General features: G+C 46.1%; 1 protein-coding gene across 5 annotated transcripts in view; it reads left to right on the top strand.

Moving 5' to 3' along the window:
* Positions 1-14,237, top strand: part of GIT2 (GIT ArfGAP 2) — a 25,579-nt gene extending 11,342 nt beyond the window's left edge. For 2 of the 5 annotated variants that reach the window (XM_071571992.1, XM_071571991.1), the window contains exons 15-20: positions 1,941-2,189; positions 3,565-3,654; positions 6,106-6,188; positions 6,269-6,451; positions 11,132-11,195; positions 11,988-14,237. In XM_071571992.1, the coding sequence (XP_071428093.1) occupies positions 1,941-2,189; positions 3,565-3,654; positions 6,106-6,188; positions 6,269-6,451; positions 11,132-11,195; positions 11,988-12,200 (882 nt within the window). In that variant the 3' untranslated portion in view covers positions 12,201-14,237. The remainder of the gene's footprint in view (positions 1-1,940; positions 2,190-3,564; positions 3,655-6,105; positions 6,189-6,268; positions 6,452-11,131; positions 11,196-11,987) is intronic. The other 3 variants (XM_071571994.1, XM_071571993.1, XM_071571995.1) reach the window with 3 other exon arrangements.

The raw sequence follows: 14,237 nt of genomic DNA, 5'->3' as shown, positions 1-14,237 counted from the left end.
AGGGTGCAATAACCCAATACTGGGATAGTGAGAACACTCATTGTAAAGTGGAGCTGCTCTGGGGTCAGATATGAGACTAAAAGTATTTATGTGCAACATGTGCTGGGAATGTTGTTCTTTGTGGAGCTGAAGTTGATCTGACCCAACAAATCATGATGATTTCCCTCAGGTCAAAACTTTGACAAATGTTTTCCAAGTGATGAGACAGTTTTTGCAAGTCTTGTGTGTTTTTGTTGTGTTTAAAGAACAAGGAAGTAAATGCCACCTATATAATGTACTTCCAACTTTCCCAGTAAAGATGTTGGGGGTTTTTTTCTACTATTAAGCCTAGCTAGAATGAAGAGAAATTCAAATCCCAACCTAGTTTGACAGTACAAAATAGTCTGAAATGTGACAATGCAGCATAAAGCTCTTGTATAGCAGGATGCCAAGATTTATTTGTTTACTTTTGTTTGAATCTGTGGGAAACAGCACCTACAGGATATAGTGAGAAAGTCCAATTCCTGCCCTAAACCTGCAGGGTGGGTTTGTCTGGGCAAGGATAAAGCAGAGGTGTCTCATTTACAGTATGAGTTACTATGTGTAGATGGTCTGCTACAAACAAAACTGAGCATTTGTGCCAAAATCCTGCATTTAAAGCTCCAGAATCTCAGTCTGGAAGCCAGACCTTTAATTCCTTATATAAACAAATTAACAATTTGTTGTATGCTTTGCAAATAGAGGGATTTGTGGAGAAAAGGAGAATTTATATCTGTACTGAGTTCACTTTCCTGTCTGACATGCTAGCTAGAAAGGGCTGGCTGCTTCCTCAAATTAATCCCTTTAACTAGTGTTAAAATCCTGTTTTCATCATTGTAACCCTGCAAGAGTGACATGTAGAGAAAGTCGTTCAGGCTGTGCTTGTGCAGGTGACCCTGCTGTTCTGGACAGAGCTTGGTGCTTTGGAGGGTGGTGGGACTGTTCAGCTCTTTGTACCTGAGGCCAAGCTAATTCAGCAGATTGGAATGTCCTTGTCTGTGAAGTGCCAACATTCCCTCCTGTTGTGTTTGGGTCTGTTGGAATGGTGACTACTGGGAGATTTCAGGGTGTTTCCTTGGTCTTTTAAGAGCTTGTACTGGTTGAGCATTTCTCTTGCATCAATTGAATTAACTTTCCACTCTTATTGGGTTTCTTTAAACAGATATAATCTATTTAGGGTAAAAAACCCTCTTTAGGGCCTATGAATTAATGAGGCTTTAGTATATTTATGTGGTGTAGCAGAAGGGAGACCATTGCTGTGCTGCAGGTTTCTTTATTACACCTTTGCTGTCCGATGTGTTAATATAGCAAACTTACTCTGAGTAACTCCACCAAATAAATCAGAATTGGTGCATTTTTACTATCAATCAGGTAGTAATAAAAAGCTTTAAAATGCTTTCTAATCATCCTCTTAGAAAGCAGCAGCTGATGCTTAATTTTCGTGAGCTAAACTCTCCCCTTGCTTTGCAGAGCAAGCTTGAGTTCCTTTGTGCTGCCTTTGGTGTCTGTGCTGCAGTTCTGGCATTGTCACATTTCATGGGCCTTATGTTAAAGTCTCCTAAGTTCTTGTATTGGCTGCTGAAATGGATCACTTTGCTTGGAAACCTGTTGTGTTGGCAGTTCTTCCCCCACAGCCTCCTTTATCCCAGGATTCCTGTGCTGGGACAGCCTGGCAGGATCGAGTGTTCTGAACTTCCACAGCCAGATCTAACTTAGTGTGCAGTGCTGGCAATCAGCATCTAAATATTTCCAGATCTGGAACACAGATGTTTCTGTGCTTATACCAAGTGAGTCAAGTAGATTTTTGAAAAAGAAATGAACCCCCAGTTACCAGTGACCAGATTTGGTAACGTGTGTTGCATGGGCAGTTTGCTCTTGGCACTTGCTGCTGGGAAACAAACACTGCTAAACATTTCTTTCAGCTTCAAACGCTACAGAGTGAGAATACCAACCTCAGAAGACAGGCCACAACCAATATCTATCAGGTCCCAAGTGGTTCTGAGTACACAGACCCCACCACCAATTCCTCCTTAAAGCGGCGCCCGTCAGCCCGGGGCAGCAGGCCCATGTCCATGTACGAGACTGGCTCGGGGCAGAAGCCCTACCTGCCCATGGGGGAGGTCTCCTACCCAGAGGAAAACATCCCGAGGCTGCAGCCCTTCCCTCCACACGTGAGTAAAACTGCTGCTGCTTCTGCATTGCTCCTTATGTTCAGCTTTCCTGGCTATTCCAGCTCTGCTCGTTCACCGAAGCTGCTCAGCTCTGCCTTGGAGGGAATAAAACCAGAGGGAGTAAGAACTGTGAGAATTGTTCATGTTTGCTGTATTAACATGTCTGCAGGAGCCTGATGGTTTGAAAAGCAGAAGCTGTAGCAGCTCTGGAACATGTAAAGTGGAGCTCTTGGTTCTGCTCAGCTGGAGTTTTTTAACCACAATATACATTCAAAATATCAACATGTGGCAGTTTGAAAGCCAGGAAGGGGGGGAAATACTGTTCCAAGAAGGCAGGTGAAACTCATGGATTTCTTCAGATAAAAAAGGCAGTTGCCAGTTTGTGGAACTTCAGAACCTCCTTGAAGAAATAAAATTGAAGCTCAGTTTTCCCCAGACCTCCAGTTTCCTATTCTGGGTTTGGAACTGGAGCTGGTTTAGACCTGTCACTCAGATTCTTCTTGTTTAGTATTTTCCTGTGTGATGTGCAGACAGTGCAGAGGGAGTTCCCTGTTAGCCAAAGGGATTTTGTACTGAAGTGTTCACACTTTGCCTAAGTGACCCAACACACCCCAGTGGATTTAATTAATGAGTGCGTTTAATTAACTAGTACAGTTAAATTTTTTTTGCATCTTTTTAGATTTCCCAGTGGACAGCAGCACAGGACAGTATTTTTTTAGACACATATTTAAAATTTGTGGATTTGTCACAATATCTTTTCCCTGTTGGTAGCACTGTCTTGTATTTCCTTCCAGTTGAAGGAATAAGACCTTTAAAATATATTTTGAAGTTATGGCATGAGGGAGGGCAAATGTCCCATGCACATTCCAAAAAGATAATTGAATGCACCAGGGAATCAGTGCAGAAATTTGTCTACTGGCTTCTTCCCGACCTCCAGTTAAATTAATTTAAACTACAAAATCTGGATCATTTTAAATTATATTGGCATGTTGATATAAAGGCCATTCTGGCAGCAAGAAATGTTGAAATTCGTTTGTGTGTGACAGTGTTTGCAAAACGTGACAGTGCCCTGTGTAGGTCCTTTGGTCACTTGGTTTGAACAGTGATTTGTTATGTGGAGTTTGTTAATTGGCATTGTGATGAATGTATTTTATCCTCTGTGGAATTTGGCACCTCTGGAATATCAATATTGGAATGAACATGAAGTCAATTGTATTTTGAAAGATTTAAGTCCACTCAGGCTAAGCTGAATTCTCAAAATCATTCTTGCTTTGTCATCTCCACGGTTTTAAGAATGTTCCTTTATTTCAGTTAAGAGTTTATTTGTGTTTTGTTTGTGTTTTTTCCCGAGTGTTTTTCTCTTTCCCATTTTTAGATCGGGAGGAGTGCGTTTGTGACCTCCTCTTCATCTCTGCCCTCCTTCCCCTCCACGCTTTCCTGGTCAAGGGATGAGAGCACACGAAGGGTTAAGTACCTGCCCACCTTTTCCCTGGAGGAGGTGACATCTCCCCAGAGCCTCTCTCTTCCCCCTCTGCCTGGCCTCCAAGCCTGCATGGAGCAGAACTCCATCACTCCATCCCTTCTGCCACGCTGGGGCACTCACCTCTCTAACGTCACCCCCTCTGGCCTTTAACACCACACACAGCTCTCCACATCACTTGTTCAGCTGCACAGCAGCCAGAGGACAGTTGGGTGCTGTTTGGACACTCTGAGATGATGTACAGCTCTCCCTGCTGACTAAAAGCACTGCATGAGGCTCAGCTTCAAAGCTGCTTTCCTTGGAGGCTGCTCTTTGCACCAATCCATATGGGCCTGACTGCTTGTCTGATGGATAACCACTTTGGAGTTTAGATGTTGAATGGCCATGCTCTGACCTCTCTCTGCCAAGACACACAACCTGCTTTTTCATTTCTTGTTGTTACTATTTTCTTTTAACTGTACACTGGACATACCAGTCCAGAAAAAATCAGATTTGTGAGTAGGGATAGATGATAAAAATTTCAAGGGATTATCCTGCTTGGTCAAAAGGAAATCTGAATTTGGCTCCAGCTGATAGCAGTGCTGTGTGGTACTAGAAAATTGCAGAGGGTTTCTTTTGTTTTTGTTCTTATTCTATGCTGATTCTGTGTTAGTGATTCCATAATATTCTATTCTTGTGTTTTATTTTTCTGACCCTACGATAGAATTTTGCACTATTTACATTGCTGTCTCTCCATCTGGGAGAGGGGAAAGGTCAGACTCTACATATAATAGTTTCTTATCTTCAAAACATGTGTCACTTTTACAATAGATCTTTACCAGCTGTTCTGAGGAGTGTTCAAAAAATGCTGGTTTTTTCCTTCTGTGCAGAGTAACTTTAAAATTGAAAGGGTTCATACTCCAAGTGCTTCAGTAAGAATTGCTGGGTTTAACATCAAATGAGTGCTTAACAAACCTACTGGATCTCAGCCAATGGAAACCAGTTCCTGGTCACATTTTTGCTCTGTCCTTGAGGTAGAAGTGTTATTTCATAAACAGATTCCTAAGTGTATGGATCAGGGATGGAAATTGGAGGTGTCCCTTGTGATTTAACTCTTGAGATTCCCTCTTCATGACTTCAGGGTTTCTGTAGAGCCCCAAGGCTGGTTGTTCAGTGGGATCTGTGAAGGGCCCTGAGCTGCTGATCTCTGTGCAGTGTCACTGGTGTGACATGTCTGCAAATGGACCCGCTGTAGTGGGCACTTCTGATGGGCTGTGCAGTTTTTGAAGGACTAGAGTAGGTGGATGTCTGGTGATCCTGGGGCCTGGCTGAGGATTTGGCCTCCGAGCTCATTTTAGTATCCCATTCTTCATTCCACCTTTGTTCTGGGATCAGCCTCCCACTTTGCAATGGGCCTACAGTGCTTGGTCCAGTGTCCAGTCTCTGCTTCCCTGCATCCCTCCTGCCCTCATTTCAGCTTCCACTGTGGAATTTGCCCTGCCCTCCTTTTGACACCATTTGTCCATGGTCTTCTACTCTTGATGGTTGGTCCTCCCACCCTTGTGCTCTGCTCTCGGCCACATCTCTCACTTATTTGGCCCCTCAACCTCGTATCGGTATCAAGGCTTCAGTGAGCCTCAATTCCACACATTTTGGCTTCCCACCCTGTTTTGGGCTTTAGTCTGCAATGAGCCTTGACTGTTCTTGTGTTAGTCTCCAAACTGTAGTGGGCTCCTGGTCTCATTAGTTGGGCTTTGTCCATGCCCTTTGGTTCCCCCCACCCAGCCTGGCCCCTGGCCATCATCTGTCTCCTCACTTTATTTTGGCTTTCCCATTGCCATGTCCTCAGCCCTCATTTTGGTCTCCCATTTTGCACGGGGCTTCCCAGGGCCAGCCTCTACTCTGCTGTTGGACCTCTGTATTTGATGTGGCCTCTGCTCTGTCGTGGCCTCCCTCACTTGGTTCAGCCTCATGCCTTGTGTGGGACTCATTCTTGTTTCAGCCTCCCACACTGGGTTCGGTTCCACTCTGTGTTCAGCCTCCCCCATGGGCTCAGCTCTGCTCTGGGCCCTCCTGCTCTTGGTCTGGCCTCTCTCTCCCATGGGCTCCAGCTCCCTATTCAGACTCCTGTTCCATGGTCCTGCCCTCTCCATTTGGCTTCTCTCTGTGTGCCCCTGAGCAGTTTCAGCGGCAGGGGAAGGACTCTGTGCTGTGATTGTCTGTCTGTCCTGCCTGGCCCTCGAGCTGGTGGGGCTGTGCTGTGCTGGCAGTGCCCAGGACCCAGCTCCAAGCTGCAGCAGGATCCTGACATGGGGTGAGGGGGCACAGCAGCTGCAGGGAGTGGCTGGAGCAGGAGCTGCTGTGCTGGGAGCAGCCCGTGGGCACGGGACACAGCTCTGGCACAGCCCAGGGCTGCTCCTCCCTGCACAGACTGGAATCACTCTGTGTTCCTTGCAGGCCTCGAAGCTGGAGAAGCAGAGCAGCGTGTCTGAGAGTGACTATGACAACCCCACCACGCCTGTGGAGCTGGAGGAGCCGGGGTAGGTGCTGTGGCACGGGCTGACACCAGCTCTGCCAACACCAGGTGTGCCCAGGCCAACCCCTGCCCTGTTCCCTGCAGGTCGGGCAGGAAGGGCCGGCAGCGCAGTGTGGTGTGGCATGGGGAAGGATCCATCCCTGAAGATGCTGACCCAGCCCCCAGCTCCAGTTTGCCCAGTACAGAAGATGTGATCCGGAAAACTGAGCAGATCACCAAGAACATTCAGGAGCTGCTGCGAGCGGCACAGGAGAACAAGCATGACAGGTAAGGAGGGAGTGCTGGAACAGCTCTGGAGTTGGTGAGGAAAGAGGAAAACACTGCTGGTGTTTGCACCTGTAGCACAGGTGAAAGTGAAAAGTATAGCCCCACCATTGCACACCTATAAAGTGTGTAGGTCTCTCGTGTTTCCTGGTGTCATGGTCCCAGTGCCATGGGGTGAGTGGGGATGAGTGACCAGCCCACTGCAAGTGCGTTCTGTCTGCAGTTCTGCCTGTCCTGCCCTGGCAGCTGCCCTTCATTTCTGCAGTCCTGCTCCAAAATAGGTGTTGTTTTAGATACAAATCAAACATGTTGCAGAGAACTTGCTGCAAATTTCTCTTGTATTTTCACACCTCTGTGTCCATAGGTAAGGACACTCCACACAAGCATGATAGTTACACCAAGGCTTGTTTTAGGAGAAAATGATAAAGGAAGGAGAAATTCCCTTTCTTCTGAGGTGTTAGTACAGGTAATGTACCAGCAAAACATATTTTGAACTATGGGTTTAGACACAGGTACATATGAGTAAGCAGGACAGACTCTGCACATCAGGTTAGAGCAGCTTCAGCTCCCTCTGGGAGCTTCTGACCCACCTGAACAATTAATTTCCAGCATAGCTGTGGATGAGTAAAACTGATACTGCCCTTTCTGATCATCAGGTGGTGCTCCCGCACAGCTCTTCTAGAAGGCTGTAAATAAGAATTACATGTTCCCAGGTGTTAATGTGTTCTATGCTGGAACACTTTGGTCTCCAGGAAATCAGGGCTGCAGGTGCCACCCCAGTGCTGCCTGCAGTGCCTGTCAGGGTTGGGCTGAGCCCTCACTTCCTGTCTTGCTCAGAGAAGTGCACAACAATGGGGGGCCCCTCCAGTTCTGTGGTTTTTCCTCCTTGTGCTTTTCTATTTTTGGAAGGGCCAGCGCTGAGTGGTGAGTTCTGACGTGCTTGTCCTGATCTTAGTGCCCTTGGCTGGAACCTTTTCCACTGCAATCCCTTGTTGCTTGTTTCTCCCAGAGAAACAACAGTAAGAGAAGCTTTAAATGAGTTTAGTTTTTATGTATATCACAGTTTACTCTCTTTTAATTTTTTAAAAATCATTGAAAGATACAATATAACACACCTGGCTTTCACTGTTAAATTGATGAGATGTTTAAACAACCTGTTAGTTCATTTTTGGTTTCTGTACCATGTGTGGAGTGGGATGTTTACCTGTACTTAGATGAGTGTCATCTTGCAAAACACCAAAGTATGAAGCTGCTGTTCTTTGTTTTCGTATTCCCTGCCTTCCTTAACACAGTGGAACACTTCCTTACCAAACAGATATGGTGGAGATGCAGTAATACATCCTCCACTCTGGTGGTGGGAACCTTGTAGGTAAAAACCATGTGCTTCATATATAATTGGAGTGAAAAGCAATGATGCAAGAGTGTCATCTATTAATGAAGCACCTTGTTCCTTTCTCTCCTCCCTCTCTCCACCCCCTGTGCCGTGCTCCGGGCAGACCCGTGCAGCGTGTGGGTGCTCCCCAGCTCAGACACAGCCTCGGCTGCCCCGACCCGCAGCTCCCCTGGGCTGAGAGGGTTCCCCTGCAGCCTCTGACCCTGCAGCAGCCTGGCCCTGCCTCCTGGTACTCTGGCCTCTGTCCCTGCCTCCCAGGCACAGTGTCCTTTCTCTTTCTCTCTGCTGCCTCTTTCCCTCCCACTCCACCTGCATGGGGGTCATGGAGGATGATGCATGAAATGCTCTGGGTGATCAGGGAACTGCAGACCTGGGACAGCACCTTCAGTGACAGCTCCCACTATTGGTCTGGTGGGGAGCAGAACTGCAGCCTGAACTGGAGCTGGCTCTGGCTCTGGTGTAAAGGGTTCTCTTGTTTCTGTTCCGTTTAGTGTCCGTTGAGAGAAATTAAATTACAACTTGGAACTGGATGATCACAGAACCACAGAAGCACAGAATGGTTTGGTTTGGGGGGGACCTTAAAACTCATCTCATCCACCTCCTGCCATGGGCAGGGACACCTTCTACTGTCCCAAGTTGCTCCAAGCCTCGTCCAACCTGGCCTTGGACACTCCCAGGGATGGGGCAGCCACAGCTTCTCTGGGCAACCTGTCCCAGGGCCTGCCCACCCTCACAGGGAACAATTTCTTCCTTTAGGAAGAAATCTTTGAGGTTTTATGTTCCCTTCCAACTCAAACCGTTCTGTGATTTTATGAACTAACAGCACAATATGTTGCTGCTTCTGTGCACCATTTCAAAAGTAGCAAGAGTTTCAAATCCCCAGTGTGGAACATTCACACCTAACAGCTGAGTGTTTGTACAGCTGGAGGTCAAACAAGGTCATTTGTATCTCAAATCCATGAAAAAAGATGGGTGTTTATTTGCAATCTTCCACCCTGACCAAAATACTGTTTATTAATGCCTCAAATACAAATTAGGTTTATATGAGATGCTGTTTAAAACAGAACTTCTTGGGTTCAAACCCCAACTGACAAATGTCAAGATTGGAGGAGGAGATGAATGCAAATTACTGCTAATGATGGATTCAAGTCACTACTTGAATATCTTCCTGATGTCTCACTGGAATGTGTAAACCTGTCAGAGTTTCACAGGCTCACGGTGAGTCTTTAGATGATAAACTGAAGCCATTTCTGCAGGACTTCAGCTGACCTAGAGAACGTACCATGAAACATGTCATTAACCTGGATCTTTCATTCCAGTTCCTTTGAGGGCTTTCTCTGCCTTGTTAGCAAAGGGTGTCATCATCAAGTTTCCCTTTCCAAGGTGGGGTACTGGTCAGGGACCAGATTTATCATTAATCAACAGCAGAGTGGGAATTATGGTGAACTTGAAAGACCTCTCTCCACTTTGAGTTTGTTTGGAAGAACTCATGTGATTTGAGACACATGGAAATACTCCTTTTAAAGCAATTTTCCTGCATTGCCAAAATGACCCCAGTGTGTTGCTTCTTTCGGTGCATTTGCAAATTACTGATTTTTACACCTTTGGTGTTGCAAGATGATTGAATAACTGGGGTGGGTTTGGGGCTCTTTCTGATTGGAAGGGCACTGACCTACCATAACCTACAAATGCTGAATAGTTGTCTTGAATACTCATACTTCATGATTTTTGAGATTCTCATGCTTAAGACTGTATCATGTGAACTAATTTATGCTAAAACTGAGTCTTTGAAGCATAAAAATGAGTCTTTTGAAAGTAGACTTCTGGCAGAGCACACACACTTCACTGTTTACCGTAAATTTCACAGCAGGTTGTGGTAAATAGTTTTAAGATTTTGAACAGATCAACTTTCATTTGGTATATAAATCAGAAGTGAAGTCTATGAGGACTAATGGAACCTGCCTTTGCTTTATTAGCTAAGTAACCAGAATTACTGAATACTTAACCTGAAACTCACACGTGGTGAAAGCAGTTGGTAGTTTGGAGTTGCATGTGTGTGTAAACTGCTCTGTGAGAACTGTGTGTTGTGTTTGCTGTGTGTTAATTAATCCAAGAAAGCATCTTGGTGTTCTGAAGTTGCCTTCATGTTACGTTTTACCTTTAGTTAAACTTCACCCAAAAAAACAGGTTGAAATTCCATATGGGAAATTGAGCACAACTCAGCTCAGTAGGGGTCTGGCTTTTCCATTTGGGAAACAAGGAAGGGGATATACCTGCATGGTGCTGCATTCCTGCCTTCACCTGGGAATTAATTGACACAGGGATGGAAACAAACTTACTCAGGTCCTACATACAAAGTGATTTTTTTAGTCTGATTTTGGTTGTCAAAACTGCCAAAAAAGTTGGGGTTTTTTCCCCAAAGCCCCTCTGTATCACCAGATTTTGTTCAAATGTCTGCAAGCTGCAGTCTCACTTTGTGCCTGAGTGACATGGACCAGTTTGGCTGGGCAGAGTGTCCTGTACACAACAGTAATCCATCAAACAGGGAGCTGAGCCACTTTCTCTACAGCTTGGAGATGAATTCCAGCGTTTGAACAGTGGGGCGGGAAGGGTTAAGAAATGTGAGTGTGAGTTAATGTGCAGTTAATGAACAGGAGGTTGATAAGAGGACTGGAACACCTTCCTATGGAGACAGGCTGGGAGGGCTGGGGGTGTTCAGCCTGGAGAAGAAAAGGGTTGTGTGGAGACCTCAGAGCACCTTGGAGGGTCTGAAGGGGCCCGAGAGGGGCTGTCCATCAGAATGACAGGACAAGGGAAAAGGGGTTCAGACTGACAGAGGGGAAATTTAGGTGAGATATAGGGAAGAAATTGTTCCCTGTGAGGGTGGGCAGGCCCTGGCACAGCTTGCCCAGAGAAGCTGTGGCTGCCCCATCCCTGGAAGTGTCCAAGGCCAGATTGGATGGGGCTTGGGGCAGCCTGGGACAGTGGAAGGTGTCCCTGGCCATGGCAGGGGTGGGACTGGATGAGCTTTAAGGTCCCTCCTAACCCAATAATATTCACAGACACATTTCCATAATTGCATGCAAATGGAGACTTTCCTGACAATGTTTGGTGTAATAGGTGTGAACAACCAATGCTGAAGGGGAACGAAACTTCAAGGAATAATTTTGCACTTCTGGCTAAGTTTTGCTTTTCCGAAGTTACATCGCTGTTTTTAGAATAATATCCACTGGCCTGGAAGAGGGAGGGGAGTGTGTCCATGCTGAGTAACCCAGTGCATCTCTTTGCAGCTACATACCGTGCTCGGAGAGAATACATGTGGCAGTAACAGAAATGGCAGCTCTATTCCCAAAAGTAAGTACCTGTCAGCATCAAAAGAGTTTTGGCCTCATTCCTCGTGTGCATTTCCCTTCACAGTAAAAACCAAAAGAAGTGAGAAATGATGAGGTGTTTTCCACCTTGCACCTCTGTATTTATTAGTGTGGCAATTTGGAAGGGCTAGTGTATGAATCCAGGCCTTGAGTTGTACTCTTGGACTTAAAATTCTTAGGAATTGCACAGAGTTCCTTCAGAACTGGAGGCTGCTTGGATCTAGCTTGAAGAGTTGTGTGGTTATATGGGAATGTCACTGGACTGATCACTCCCTGTTCCATCTGAATGGTGGTGTGTGGATTTCTGACTTGCAGGCACATTTATATCTGTTATGCATCCACCAAAGTGGTCTGTTTGTTCACAGCAAGTTTAGGGAGTGACATCTCCATGACTGAGTTCTTGTAAAGTCTTACCTACCCCTCTAAAACTGCCAGCAAAACTGCTGTTGTGCCCGTCTGCACTGATTGTCCTGGACATGCTGTTCCCTCCTGCCAGCCAGGACATGGGCTGGGAGCAGGAAACAGGCACCAGAAAATGTGTATGAGTAACTTCCTAGGGGAGAGTGAAGCAGCAATCCCCATGCCCTGCCTGGCAGGGGCTGGAAATCCTCCCGAGATGAGAGCAGAGATTGCATCTCCTGCTGCGTGGAGGAGCCCGTGCAGAAGGGCAGGGCCTGGCAGCAGATGGGCCCCGTCAAAGAGCCCTTGTGAGCACTTCCAGCTGCTGAAAAGGGTTTGTGTTGTGCCTCGTTCAGCTGCTGCTTTCCCTCCGCAGAAGCCCCGGTCGGAGCTGGTGAGGACCTCCCTGCGCCTGCTGACCTCCAGCGCCTTCCGGCTGCAGTCCGAGTGCAGGAAGGCCCTGCCCGCGGAGAGCGGCCCCTGCACGGACATCCAGCTGGTCACTCAGCAGGTCATCCAGTGCGCCTACGACATCGCCAAGGCTGCCAAGCAGCTCGTCACCATCACAACCAAAGAGAACAACAACTGAGTCACCGTGGCTTTTTAGTCTTGTTTTTTAAAGGTTGGATTTCAACACCTAGGTGTGGAACTATTCAAATTTTTACAAGGAAAAACTTAAAGGGGCAAGAAACTCTTTTTTTGTTGTTGTTTTTTAAACTCAGTATTATTTTTGCATGTTTTCTAACAATTTTATGATTAATTTAACCCACTGCCTTATTTTGTGCCTGTGTTGCCAGTGTAGTTATGGATAATAGCATGTTGCAAATAGCTGTCGAGCCAATACCACGTCCCAGCGCTGTCTCGAGCTCTTGTGGATGTTCCCTGGGGCCACGTTCTGCTTTCAGGTCCTGCCTGTGGCACTCCTGTGACACCCCTGCATGGATGGAGGGCAGTGCCCGCCTCGCTCTGTCCGTCCTGGAGCCCCACGTGCCGGATCCCGCCCGAGGAGGCTCCGAAGGCTGCGGGACCCCCACTGCCAGCCAGCAGGAAGGAGGTTTGTCGTCCTGGTAACAGGCTACAAGCCGGGTATTCTCTCTTCCCATATCAACTGTTGTGCAATATGTTTTTAGTCTGCTAAACCAATAGTAGTCGTGGGCATCTGAGCTTGTTACGTGTAACTCTACAAGGTCCTCGTCACTTTATCTGTTTTGGAAGGAATTTGAAACTTAATAGTTATTTCTTTTAGTTGTCACTATGCCATTAATATATATGTTTGATGTTACTTTAGGGCATTAGTGGTTAAAATATTACCCTTTGTTTCTGAGTTAGTAATTCATTCTTAAGTTTCCCATGGAATTTTCTTGTCATCTTCAAGGCACCGTCGTGTTTGCAGCAGCCTTGCTCAGTAACTCCTCATGCAATTTCACTAAAGGTTTCTGTGCTAATTAACAAAAACAGGAAGTTAGAAAAGTGCCAGTGCAAAAGCAGCTGTGTCTGCCATGGCATATAACCTCTGTACCTCAACATATCCAAATGTGAAAACATTTCTTGTATCTCCTAAGTTTTTTATGCAAAGCTTTCAAAATTTGACAACTTCCTGAGTAGCCCCTGCCAGGCTGCCTGGCCCACGGGTGTGTGGGTGCCCAGTGGCCACATGTGCTCCAGGTTCCTTCATTCCCAACACAGAAGTGTGTCAGTCCGTAATTTCAAAAATGAGAATTTCTGGGGAGTCTGAAGTGGGAAAGGAAATCACTAATTTTTGCTTCTGCCTGTGTCCCATTTGGAAGTGTATTGTCACTGCCTAGGAGCTGCAGCAGGGGTTGGCTCCTTTTTAAATTAGGATGTGTTTGCATGGAAATCCAAACACAAGTGCCATAACACTGCTGGGTTCCTGGTGCTGTAACAGGCTGCCAGAGTCTGAGGGAGGGAGGGAGTGGAGAGAGATGACAACCAGTAAATTAATGCTCTTCACTGTGGAGTTTTATTTGCTTTCTGCCCTTCCAACACCCAGAATCATCTTTAGCCTGATGGGAACACAGGCAGGCTGGGATTAGAACTGCAAAAGACCTTTGTGAAACCTACTCCAAAATCTGCTACTGTCAGTTAAATACAGTGAGAATCTTGTAGGAACTTTCCCTTTAATTGGAATCACTGAAAGTCAGCAGATGGTTTTTTTCAGTCCCTCAGAACATCTGTGTGCTGTTCTTTAACATATCTTACCTGCTTTCCAAAGTGTGGTGACACTGAGCTGTGGTGTCATTTATCTCTTGTTTAAACCTGCCTTTGATCCAAACCCAAGGGACCTGCCAGCCCTTGCTCCAGCTATGCTGAAATCAGAGTGGTTCAAACCCATGAGCAACAAGTTCATTAACCCTCCCATCACAGCACTGCAGTCACAAACTTTATAGCACCTGAAATAACAAAGGTGTTTTTTTCTTTAATTACTAGATCTCCTCTTGTTCCCCTGTAAACAAACTTGCTCTTCCTTTACAAAATGCTGCAGAGGAAAGGAAAAGCTTTTTTGCCTTTTTCCAAACCTTGTATTTATCAGTGTCATTCTGTCTGTACAATATTTTGACTTAATCTTTTGTTTACAGTATTACTATAAAATGCTAAAACCCTTTCA

Source organism: Pithys albifrons, chromosome 17, assembly GCF_047495875.1.
Source record: "Pithys albifrons albifrons isolate INPA30051 chromosome 17, PitAlb_v1, whole genome shotgun sequence".
NCBI lineage: Eukaryota > Metazoa > Chordata > Aves > Passeriformes > Thamnophilidae > Pithys > Pithys albifrons.
This window is presented reverse-complemented; position numbering and strand designations above follow the sequence as displayed.